Raw genomic sequence first — 12,817 nt, 5'->3', positions numbered from 1 at the left:
AAGCTCTCTCCATGTCTCATGCGACCTCTGCCCCAGAGATTCCAAGGCGGCACTCACTGCTCTCTAATGCCAACAGAGTTCTAGGAAAGCCACATTTCAGCTTCACTGAAGGATTCATGCCTGCTTCTCCATAGCATGTTTGTGTGCTCAGTCAAAAGACATACTGGAGTGACTGGTACTCTGCTGTAGTCAGCTTCAACACCCTTCTGAGGCTACTAAGAGTTGGTTGTAAGATTGGGCTTGGTGGGCCTGGTTCCTATTCTTCCTACTGTTCCTGGATATGTTTTCCCCCAGGAAGCACCTCAAGCCCTTCTTGTAAAAGAATGCAGACCAACCTACCTTACAAGTTTACCAAACATGTCCACTGCCATAGGAACCCATGGAGGCTTACTATGGAGCAAGGTAGGCACACCACATGGACACACCCATACATGGATACACCTATGAGAGGAAAAGAGAAATTTTTGGACTGTAAAACTTCTCCATCATGTTTGGAAACACTGATTCCTCATTGATGCATTTATTTTTCCCCTCATAATCCCATTCAAGATAAGGCAACAAATTTAACCACCCATTTAGGAAAACCACATGATTTTTACAGAATAAGAATTAATGGTCATCTCCTTTTTTGGCAGACCAGAAACAATGGCAACTATTTAATTAAGCACTTAGGATTCTATTCCTTGAAGTCACACCCAACACCTGGAGGCAACTGGAATCAAGTCTGAAATCAAACAACCCTGACCCTGGTGTGACTTGGGAATAGGGAGAGAGACAGCGTGGCGAGAGCAGTGAGTGAGACAGTGAGAGACTGCAAACACTGTGAGCATCCTCTGAGTGGGGAAGAGAAAGCAGGAAGGCCAATTTTCAAAGAAGTCATGTTTTACAGCTAGTCATGGATCTATTTCACCATTATGATGTGATATTACCCGTTACTGTAGTGAAATACATGGGATTTGAAGTTAAACAGCTCTAGATTCCAGTGTCACCTCTAAGTACTCCTTACTAGCAGTGTGATTTGACCAAGATAATTAACTTCCTTGTGTCTTCATTTCTTCATCTGTAAGTAGGGATAACCTCTATCTTGCAAAATAAGCTACTTTGGAGGCATGCATTAAAATAATGCGTGTGAAGTGCTTAGCATAGTGGCCAGACAATCATATTAATCATGAAGAATAGCAGCTCTTATCACTATCCATGATGCCACACACTGTTGGGCACTGAGTGTCCTTTAACCAAACCAAATGGGGTAGCAGATTCCAGCAACGAAGTAGATAGCCTTGGAGGCAGACAGACTGAGAAGAAATCATTCTGAATGCCCTGGGAAACTGGGCTCTGGTTTGGTTTCCCGTTTTTAAAATTCTTCTGCCTTGTAGGTTATCATGCAAACATAAAAAAGAGTCCAGAAGGTTGCTCACTCGCCTCGAGTGTAATGCTCACTGTTTCTGCTTACTTCCTTCTTGACTGCACAGACTGATGATCTCATAACATTTCCCTTTCTCGCCTATCTTAAAAAAACAACATAGTTTATTGTGTAAATGTTGTGCGTATTTCTACAAATACACATGTGTCACTTTGAATTATGAATACATTAATAAGTCCAACGAATTTATATAATGTCCATCTGAAATTGGGGTAATTACAAAACAAGGTCAGGTTGATGTTCTTAGGGTTGAGTCAAATCCACCCATTTTCCACTAGGTGGCAGACCTTGTTAAAAAGTTATGGAAAAGAAAAGAAAGTAAAAGAAAACAATGAGTCTTCTGAAACTGACCGATAGGTGTCTCTTTGCAACCACATATCCCTGAGCTGTTGCTTAAAATACAAATTCAACACTCCCTAGTCTTTCTTATTCATCTTACAGATAATATCAACACTTTCCACAAGATACATACAGAACAGTGAAGAGATGAATATCTCTTAGTTTTCATGATACGCTTAACCATATTCTATCCACCCAAAGGGAAATGAGATCATACAAACATAACTAGGAATAAGATTCTGAACACGAGTGACTTGGCAGAAAGCAGATTTCATTAAAATTCTGTTCCCAAGTTAAAGGTTTTCTGTTTGAAGTGATCTTAAATATTTACTGATCATATGTGATGGTACTTATTGAGCTATTAGCATTAGCACTAACTCCAGACAGACGCAGATGCCTGGTGGCTATTGGCCTGCCGAACATGACACTGGGAACACGCAGGAAATAATGGAAACTCCTAAACAGCAGAGGGACATCCTGACACCATTTTTGGCTACGATTACTTTTCCCAACATTCAGACATGTGAGCGCTCACAAAAACGCGCGTTCACGCTCATATTTGGCCCTGTTGACATACTTGCATATGTGGAGTGCATGTAAGAGTGCCATCCATTCCCTCAGAGAAAAGAGGTTCTCCTTATTGTGGAGCTCAGAATGTATAAGCAGAATCCCATGCCTGCTCTGATAATTTTCCAACAGGAAATTTAGGAATATTTCTTCCTAAATCCTTTCACATACAGATATGTGTATGTTAAAAATTCACAAAATGGCATTGCACCCTTGTCATTCAAACTTCAAAGTTATATTTAATAAATGCTTTGTTTCTATATAAATAGATTTTTAAAATTAATAATGTATTATAATATTCTCCAGATTCCACAAACTCATGATTTCATCACTTCATATTTTTCAAGGGATATGAATATGCATATGAATTGAGGGGATATGAACCCCCTCTGGAGTGATCACACCACACACCAAAGTTAGAAGGAGATGCCTTTCATTTTAGGAGACAGGACACAGCATAAAATGGGATTTTTCAGCCTCTACCACACCCTAGTTTCTTCTGGGGCTAGATTTACTACTCCATTTCCTAAACATGGTAGTCAATACTTGCACTGCTTTTTACACACCTAAATACCTAAATGTGTACAAATCTCCATGCAAAGTAAAGAAACCCAAGGTACATTCTCAAACCTCACGGATCTAATTTATTCCCCTACTTGGCAGGGCAAGAATGTGTCTTTCATGAAAAAGACTGGCTCCAGGAGAAACCCCACCCATCCAGGGAGCCTGTGGGAAAGGCTGGCCCAGACCTTTAACTTACAAAGTTTTCCACAAGTTATCTTGGTCAGCTTCTTCAGAAAACAGAGGAAATCAGAGCCTGTCAGGTACGTCACATCAAATCACATCATGGCAATTAAAGAATTAGATTATACGGGTGTCTGGGGTGCCAGGCAACCCACACAGCCCATGTCATGGAGTCTCGCCAGTGTGGCTCAAGCCTAGGAAGGATTATTTTTTAAGCCTCACTATGGCCTTCAGAGTTCCTCTTTTCTCCCTATACTACATTAAACTCTCGGGAGCCTAAGGGCAGAGCTTGTGCCTTCCTTATTTTTGTCTTACCGATGCCCACCGGCTTCACCCTGGCTGGGCTGTGTCCATGTGGCTCTAAGAACAAGTACCATTTATTTAATAGTTATTAAATAAATTAGGCTGATAAACCCAATCAGCCTAATTATGGAGCACCAATTTCTTACCAACCTAGGACTGAATCCTTGGATTAGCAAAGGGTTTGCTTGTTCCATTTTTCCCTCTCAGTCGTTGATTTGACTTCTATTGGATTCCAGAATGAAAGCTTTAAAATCTGGTGCAGTTGCCGCCACAAAGATTTCTGTCCCTGGGCAAGAGAAAGTCTTTTTGTCAACGACCAAAGCCAACCCCTCCAGATGAGCCCTCTGGCTGGCAGAAGGAGAGGAAACCTCTGTCTTGTCTTAGCAGAGTCCCAGGAGCTGGCCTTTGGGTGTGGCCTTGACTTCCCTGCTTGCGTTTTTACCACATGGTGCTGGCGCCGCATGCCCTCCACTGTGTCTGAGCAGAGCACCTGTTTCTTCTGACTCACGCCATCAGCGCGCAGACTCGCCCTGCTCTGACAGCGGCCCAGACCTCACACGGGCATACGTGTTACTCGCTAGCACGCGGATCTGTGTAATGACATGCCCCATGCACAGACCCGGGCCCCATCCGCTCCTCACAGTAGGTGTGGCCGCACGTCCCGACGCCGATCTGTGCAGTGCACCCTCAGATACCTGCTGATGGGGCTGGGCTGGATTATGCCTCTGTGATCCAAATGTATGCTTTTTTAATAAATGTTGTAAATGGATTTTTGAATACACATGTTAGTAGGTTATCTTGTGTTATAACTACCAGCAAATACATACCAAAACATTGTCTAACACTCTTCTTTGTTGCGAATAGACTGTGTAGAGTGAAACAAGGAAATAATAGCCATGGCGATTTGTGTTTTCTCAACTGTGCTATATCTGTAACAAAAATGTGCGTTTTGTGGGGAATGGAATAAAGAGCAAGGAGGACTCCTGCTCTCATAAACCCAGGTGCCTACACCTGAACAAACACTCACATAGAGTAGCAAGCTTCGAAAACTGCCTCTGGCTTTTACTCCAGGTTCCAGTTTGTGTGTGGAGAAATCGAATATGTATTCATATTTTCCTCTCTCCTGCAAGTACAGTTCCCTTAGCATAAGGATTCCTCTGAATTATTTTCTCTGTTTGATATTTAAATTAGTGACTGTTGGAAGAAATAAGCATAATCATTGAAATTAGATTAGGAAATCTGTGAGTGCCCCACCTCAGCCCCCAAACGCACATACACTCTTGTTTTCTCATTCCAAGATTAAGAAGTTATGCAGCCTGACAATGCACTTTTCTCTGACAAGTCTTGACATCACCACTGTTATTTTCTTTTTCACTGTTTTCCTCCAGCACCTGTTAGAAACAGCAGTAGGGTGATCTTCACGTGAATTTGTTCTTTCCTTATTATTTTAGCAAAAGGTCTGCAATGGACACAGATGCTTTAAAATATGCTTGAAATTTTATATTTAAAATAAACCACCTTAAAGTATTTTTAGATTGAAGACCATATACAAAATAAAGCTATTTTTGCAGTTACTAGACTGGGTCCTTAAAACTTTAATCAACTGATACTCATAAGAGTATCCTTTAATTTCTTTTTTAGCATTATACAGGAAACTAGCAGATACTGAGATGGATTTTAATGGCATTATACTGATGAAAATAGCACCAAATAAAAGCAGGGGAATATTTGAAATAAAAATAATTGTCTCTGAAGACGCATACACCCTTTTTCCCATAAAAATGCACTGTAGTACATGAAAAGATAAGATCTCTTGTCAAAAGTGTGAGCGAGAGAATGTCTCGTGGTTCCAAATGACAGTTTACCTCTTGCCCCCCTTCTCTGCCAGCGTTCCTTTTTATCTTTGCAATCTTCCAGTTCTTCCGATCAGCCTGCCTTTAACGGGCTACAAAGCATTTCTTTCAAGCCACCATAGCTAACACGGTGATATGATTACTTAATTTGCACGCGGCCGCGCTGCCCCTGGCTTCGCGGAAGCCCTGAGTAGCGCAGCGCCCTCGCCGCACGCAAGGCTGCAGTCGCTCTCCAGGCCGGAGTCCCAGGAGAGCGTCCTCCGCGCTCACAGGCGCCTTTGTCTTCCCGCTTCCCCCTTCCTTTTTCAAAAGCCAAGAGTTAATTATTTGGTCCCTGTGCAAGGCAAACCTCTCCAGATGCCACTTCCAAATATAGGCTCTCATTAACACCAGAGGCTGGCCTGGTATGGTGCAGGGCGGCCCTTCCTTCCCCTGGCGGACACTGTGTCCCCGCGCGCTGACGCTGCCCCACATCTGGAAGCCAGGCGGGCCGGGCAGAGACCCCGGCTCCTGCGCCCCTCTTAACTCCCAGACAGCGTGGATCGCGGGCGGGGTTCACCGAGGGAGGTTACCTCTCTTGAAAATACTTAAACACTTTTTTTTCCTCTCCACTGAAATCTCGAAAAACAGCCCATTTTGAACCAGAATAATTTAGTCTGACAACAGATTCTTCCTCTGTTCACAGCTGTCCCAGAGGGAGGAGCTGAAATCTGAACCTCTCAGCTGTGATTGGATCTTTCTTGCAAAAGAGAGGAAAAAAAAACCCTCCCAACCAAAACGGGCTCAGTTCGTAAAGGAGCCGGGCGACTTCAGAGGCGCCGGCCCGTCCGCCTGCCGCACCTGAGCGCGGCCCCTGCCGGAGCCTGGCCCGCCGCGATGCTGTAGGGACCGCCGTGTCCTCCCGCCGGACCGTTATCCGCGCCGGGCGCCCGCCAGACCCGCTGGCAAGATGCCGCGCTCCTTCCTGGTCAAGAAGCATTTCAACGCCTCCAAAAAGCCAAACTACAGCGAACTGGACACACACACAGGTAAAAAGAGAAAAATATATCTAGAACTACGTATCTAGAGCGTTGCAAATATGAATCTACGTATTACCCTTCAAATGCCATTACAAAAGAGCCAAAGGTTCAACTGTTTTCCTTTTAAACAGTGTCCCGAAACGGAGCTTACGTTCTTTTGATAATTTGGGGTGCGTTTTAATTCAAAACTTTTTGAATTCTTGACTAACAAGGAACATTTCATTCAAATCTCGCAGCTTCGTGTTTGCTAAAGCCTGTGTATACATGCATAATGAGTATGTGAAAGATGAGTGACATAAGGGTTGAATTACTGCGTTTTTCATGCACGAAGTCTCCTTTCCTTTAGAAGGCGGCTTGATGCAGGCATATCTTTGTACTCACGGTCGTAATACACCTAAAGAGCCCATACATAAAATGGAAAACAACTTTTCTGAATGTTTAAAAATAATGTTGAGGCTCTCCCTCCTTAGTGGGGACTGCGAAGGCACTGGCTTGGCTGCACTCTGTCTTCAGAGCACCTATAGCTCCGTACAGCTGTCAGCCTATGTGTGCATTAAGTACAGTAACTCCGTAGGTGCCAGGGTGGAAATGAAACATTTCACCAGTGTGTATGCCCTCCTAAATGGGTCTATCTTTTCCCTAAGAAAATCACGTGTGTGTTGCTAAATATCTTTCCAGTGTGTGCATGCTTGCGTGTGGATTTAATTTTAGTTCTTTTTAACTTAACCTTCTCTCCCTCCCTTTTCTTTCCCAGTGATTATTTCCCCGTATCTCTATGAGAGTTACTCCATGCCTGTCATACCACAACCAGAGATCCTCAGCTCAGGAGCATACAGCCCCATCACTGTGTGGACTACGGCAGCTCCATTCCACGCCCAGCTACCCAATGGCCTCTCTCCTCTTTCCGGATACTCCTCATCTTTGGGGCGAGTGAGTCCCCCTCCTCCATCTGACACCTCCTCCAAGGACCACAGTGGCTCAGAAAGCCCCATTAGTGATGAAGAGGAAAGGCTACAGTCCAAGCTTTCAGACCCCCATGCCATTGAAGCTGAAAAGTTTCAGTGCAATTTATGCAATAAGACCTATTCAACTTTTTCTGGGCTGGCCAAACATAAGCAGCTGCATTGCGATGCCCAGTCTAGAAAATCTTTCAGCTGTAAATACTGTGACAAGGAATATGTGAGCTTGGGCGCCCTGAAGATGCATATTCGGACCCACACATTACCTTGTGTTTGCAAGATCTGCGGCAAGGCGTTTTCCAGACCCTGGTTGCTTCAAGGACACATTAGAACTCACACGGGTAAGAGAAAAAACATAGGCAGGAATGTTACTCTGAGATACAGTGAAGCCCTGAACTGGTTGTTGGATTTGCATGAAGTTGTGACATAGTGCTTTTAATGATGGACAGTCATTGATAACTACTTCCTGACTACTCAAAAAGTTGTTAGGGCACAAAGTGCTCCATTTCTTGCTAACAACCTCTGCTCTAGGAACTGCAAACAGCATGTAGACTTTGGAAAGTAGATTCAGAAGGTTTGGTCTCAAAGATCAGTTAGAAAATCAGGAAAGATGTGCTTGAATGTGTGTTCTGTGAAACTGCCCCCAGTAATCAGCAAAAACAAATGTTGCTATCTTAATCAATTGATTTGGTTAATAGATGAAGGCTTTTCCTACAGTTTTCTGTTAGTTACATTCTTGCTCTGATATCTATCACCAGTGGGTGACTTGGATAGTTGAAACTAAATTTACTTTGCCTCTCTTGCTTTGTTTGGGGATTTTTTGCTGCTTAATTTCTTATTCCTATCACAGAATTATCCTGCAGGGTATCATGGCACTTAGACTGCCTTAACCATAGTACAGAAAGAGGGAAAAGGGGAAATATTGGGAAATGTTGGGAGGTGCTCAACATTAGCTGCACCTGCTAAAGCAGAAAGCTTTAAGAAGTGAAAGTCCAAGAACTACGGAAATTATTTCTGCGTAATTGGCAGCAGTAATAATATTCTGTGTATGATTTTTAAATGCAATATTAAAATTTATCTTCAAAGGTCAGGTATTTTTAAAGTGTCTATTATGAGGGATTTTAATCAGGTTTTGCTGCTTCTCATTATTTAGGCAAAATGTGATTGACTTTTGTTAACATTATTTAACTTTATGTTTCCTCTAAAAACACTGACTGTCTTTCTTTTTTTCTCCCACTCCATCCCCAGGCGAGAAGCCTTTTTCTTGCCCTCACTGCAACAGAGCATTTGCAGACAGGTCAAACCTGAGGGCTCATCTGCAGACCCATTCTGATGTAAAGAAATACCAGTGCAAAAACTGCTCCAAAACCTTCTCCAGAATGTCTCTCCTGCACAAACATGAGGAATCTGGCTGCTGTGTAGCACACTGAGTGACGCAATCAATGTTTACTCGAACAGAATGCATTTCTTCACTCCGAAGCCAAATGACAAATAAAGTCCAAAGGCATTTTCTCCTGTGCTGACCGACCAAATAATATGTATAGACACACACACATATGCACACACGCACACACACACACACACACAGAGCTGCAAGAGCACGGAATTCATGTGTTTCAAGATAATCCTTTCCATGTGAAGTTTAAAATTACTATATATTTGCTGATGGCTAGATTGAGAGAATAAAAGACAGTAACCTTTCTCTTCAAAGATAATATGAAAAGCACATTGCATCTTTTCTTCCTAAAAAGAATGCGAAGATTTACATTGCTGCCAAATCATTTCAACTGAAAAGAACAGTATTGCTTTGTAATAGAGTCTGTAATAGGATTTCCCATAGGAAGAGATCTGCCAGACGAGAACTCAGGTGCCTTAAAAAGTATTCCAAGTTTACTCCATTACATGTTGGATGTCTGGTTGCCATTGTTGAACTAAAGCCTTTTTTTGATTACCTATAGTGCTTTAAAGTGTATTTTTTAAAGGGAGGAAAAAATAACAAGAACAAAACACAGGAGAATGTATTAAAAGTATTTTTGTTTGGTTTTGTTTTTGTCAATTAACAGTATGTGCCTTGGGGGAGGAGGGAAAGATTAGCTTTGAACATTCCTGGCGCATGCTCCATGTCTTACTATTTTAAAACATTTTAATGAGTTTTGAAAATTAATTAAAGATGGGAATAAGTGCAAAAGAGGATTCTTACAAATTCATTAATGTACTTTAAACTATTTCAAATGCATACCACAAATGCAATAATACAATACCCCTTCCAAGTGCCTTTTTAAATTGTATAGTTGATGAGTCAATGTAAATTTGTGTTTATTTTTATATGATTGAATGAGCTCTGTATGAAACTGAGATGTTTTCTATAGCTATGTCTATAAACAACCTGAAGACTTGTGAAACCAATGTTTCTTTTTTAAAAAACAATTTTCAAGGTTTTTTTTTACAATAAACAGTTTTGATTTAAAATATCTTGTTTGTATACTATTTTCAGAGACTTTACTTCTTCGTGATTAGTACCAAACCACTGTACAAAGAATTGTTTGCTAATAAGAAAAAAAGAATAGTGCTTATTATGCATCTGAAGTGTTATTTTATGTGTTAGATTATAATAAAGTGAGCTGCTAGTATTATTTTTACTCTTAAGATAGTAGTGTCACATTCAGAAAAGACAAGATGGTGGATTGTTAGTGTACCACTTTAACAAAACTCACACTTTCCAAGTGCAAAAATAGTTGCATTACTAATACTTAAAAATACTTTTCAACATTTTTTATGTTGACTTTATCAAGTTTATGAAAACAAAAATTGCAATCACTTTTATTATTACATAGGCGCTGTAACAGTTTAAGATTTTTAAAAGAAATATTATGTAATGAAATAAATGAGGGGAAAAGAATACAAACTGCATGAAAAGACCAGGAGAAATGATTTACTATAAATTACACGAGTTGGAAAATTAAACCATGCAAAGAAATCCCCGCATCTAGTGATATATAAAATAAGTGATATGTTTGATAGGAACAGGTCAGTGAGCAGTGAAAATTACCTTTTAAGGTATTTGAACACGTTGGACAAGCCCACACCCAAACCTAATGTGTACTGGAGAAATTATAACATGACCATGCATTCATACACATATGCATGTGCATATGCTAAATCAATGCATATGTAGTAACTCATATGCAAAAATCCTAACCATCATAGGAACTGTGAAAGTTAACCAAATGTATATTTGAATTCAAACTCCTAAACTTATTATAAGAAGAAGAGTTCCTGCTTCTGTTCATCACATCTCTCTGGAGATTTGATCAGAACTTGGAGATCATCTTTTTCCTTTTAATATCTTTGTAATATGATACTAATAAATGCCAGAACCAGCAGGCCCCTAGGAAATGACCAACAATAAATACCAATACTATTCCCTTAATGTTCACATTTCTTCCACTGTATGTTACATTTACATTTTCAACCAACATATAAAAGGGGGTGCATTTGACTAAAAAAAGGCTTCAACTTAGTATTCTGCTTTAATTTTTTGACATTGCAATACATATTTTTTAGAGGCAAAATTATTTGGAATAGCAGTTTATGGATATGAAAAAAATGGCTGATAGCTTGACTGGAGCATTCTAAACTTATAAAAGTACCAATTTAGCGAAATGTATATGGTATAAAAATGATTGCCAATGATTATCTAGAAGTTTCCAAGCCAGCTAGCATGTAGAAACATCTGGCAAGGGGAAGTGTGAGTGAGTCAAGCCTTCTTGGATGTTCTGGTTGGCTATCCCAGGAATCACATCTACTCCTGTTTCCCTTCCTCATTTGTAGGTCTACAGGCAAGTAGCCTCTTGGTGACCAAAATTTAATCGGCTTTCTAAGAGGAAAAGTCTATTCATTGTTTAATTTCTTAGTGAAGAATTACTATTAATATTTTTGTAATTTATTTGACTTCATTCTCATCATTCTAATTTCATGTTTAAAATATTTTACTTTCATTAAGGTGTCATGGGTCTGAATTAAGTCACAGCAGATATTAAGATATTCTTTTTTTTTTTTTTTCAGATGGAGTCTTGCTCTGTCACTCAGGCTGGAATGCGGTGGTGTGATCTCGGCTCACTGCTCCATCTCTCAGGTTCAAGCAGTTCTCCTACCTCAGCCTCCTGAGTAGCTGGGATTACAGGCGCGCTCCACCACCACCAGCTAATTTTTTTTAAGTCCATACTACGTTTATTTTTTAAAGTTTTATTATGAAATAATTAGAGATTCACACAAAGTTGGAATGCTAGTAAGGAGAGGTCCAGTCCTGTGTACACTTCTGGGAATGCTTACATTTTAACATAACTACAGTACAATATTAGAATCAGTAAACTAATATTGGTACAATGTACATGTATTTTATCACATTTGGATTCCTATACCTAATACTACAATCAAGATACATAAATATTCCATTAGCACAAAGAACTCTCTCATATTACTCATTTATAGTCACCACTCTCCCAACTTCAATATCCCTAACCCTTAACAACCATTAATTTGATCGCAATCTCTATAATTGTGTCATTTCAAGAATGTTACATAAATAGAATCATATAATATATAACCTTTTGATACTGGCTTTATTTCCTATTTCAGCATAATGCCCTTTGAAATCCGTCCAAGTTGTTGCATATCAATAGTTCCTTCTTTTTATTGCTGTGTAGTATTACATGGTATGATTGTGCCACTGTTAAATCATTCACTTACTGTAGGACATTGAGGTTGTTTCAAGTTTTTTGCTACTACAAATAAAGATGCTATGAACAATTATGCTCAGGTTTCCGTGTGGAAGTAAGTCTTCATAGGATAAATGGTCAGGCACAAAACTGCTGAGTCATGTGGTTTAACTGTATGTTTAGTTTTAAAAGAAACTGCCAAATTATCTTCCAGAGTAGTGATATCACTTTACAATCCCAACACCAATGTATGAGAGATCTCATTTCTCCACATTCTCACCAAAATTTGAAGTTGTCACTATGTTTTACCGTTTAGCTGTTTTAATAGATGTGTAGTGAAAACATCTCACTGAGGTCTTAATTGGCACTTCCTTGATGGCTAGTTTAACATATTTTCATGAATTTGTCATCTGTATATCCTCTGAGGTGAAAAGTCTCGTCATGTCTTTTGTTCATTTTCAAATTAGATTGCTTGCTTTCTAACTATTGAGTTGAGGAGGTTGTTTTGTTTGTTTTGTTTTTGGTTGAGACACAGTTTCATTCGGTCGCCCAGGTTGGAGATGCAGTGGCTATCACAGCTCACAGCAGCCTCTACTTCCCAGGCTTAAGCGATCCTCCTGCCCAGCCTCCCAAGTAGCCACACCAAGCTAATTTTTTTAAACATATTTTTTGTAGCGACAAGATCTCACTATGTTGCCCAGGCTAGTCTCGAACTCCTGGGCTCAAGTGATCCTCCTGTCTTGGCCTCCCAAAGTGCTGGGATTACAGGGGTGAGCCACTGTGCCCAGCTAGGCATTTTGTATATGTGCTAGACATGAGTTCCCGGTCAGATGTGTGATATACAAATATTTTCTCCCAGTCTGTAGCTTAGCTTTTCGTTCTATTAACAGGG

General features: G+C 40.3%; 1 protein-coding gene across 1 annotated transcript; it reads left to right on the top strand.

Annotated features, from left to right (window-relative positions):
- Positions 1-6,026: 6,026 nt before the first annotated feature.
- Positions 6,027-9,600, top strand: SNAI2 (snail family transcriptional repressor 2). The gene is given in 3 exon segments (NM_001260982.1): positions 6,027-6,257; positions 7,003-7,548; positions 8,456-9,600. Coding segments are annotated over 3 exon segments (807 nt in total). The 5' UTR covers positions 6,027-6,178; the 3' UTR covers positions 8,638-9,600.
- The last annotated feature ends 3,217 nt before the right edge of the window (positions 9,601-12,817 follow it).

The sequence above is a fragment of the Macaca mulatta genome, chromosome 8 (assembly GCF_049350105.2).
Source record: "Macaca mulatta isolate MMU2019108-1 chromosome 8, T2T-MMU8v2.0, whole genome shotgun sequence".
NCBI lineage: Eukaryota > Metazoa > Chordata > Mammalia > Primates > Cercopithecidae > Macaca > Macaca mulatta.
This window is presented reverse-complemented; position numbering and strand designations above follow the sequence as displayed.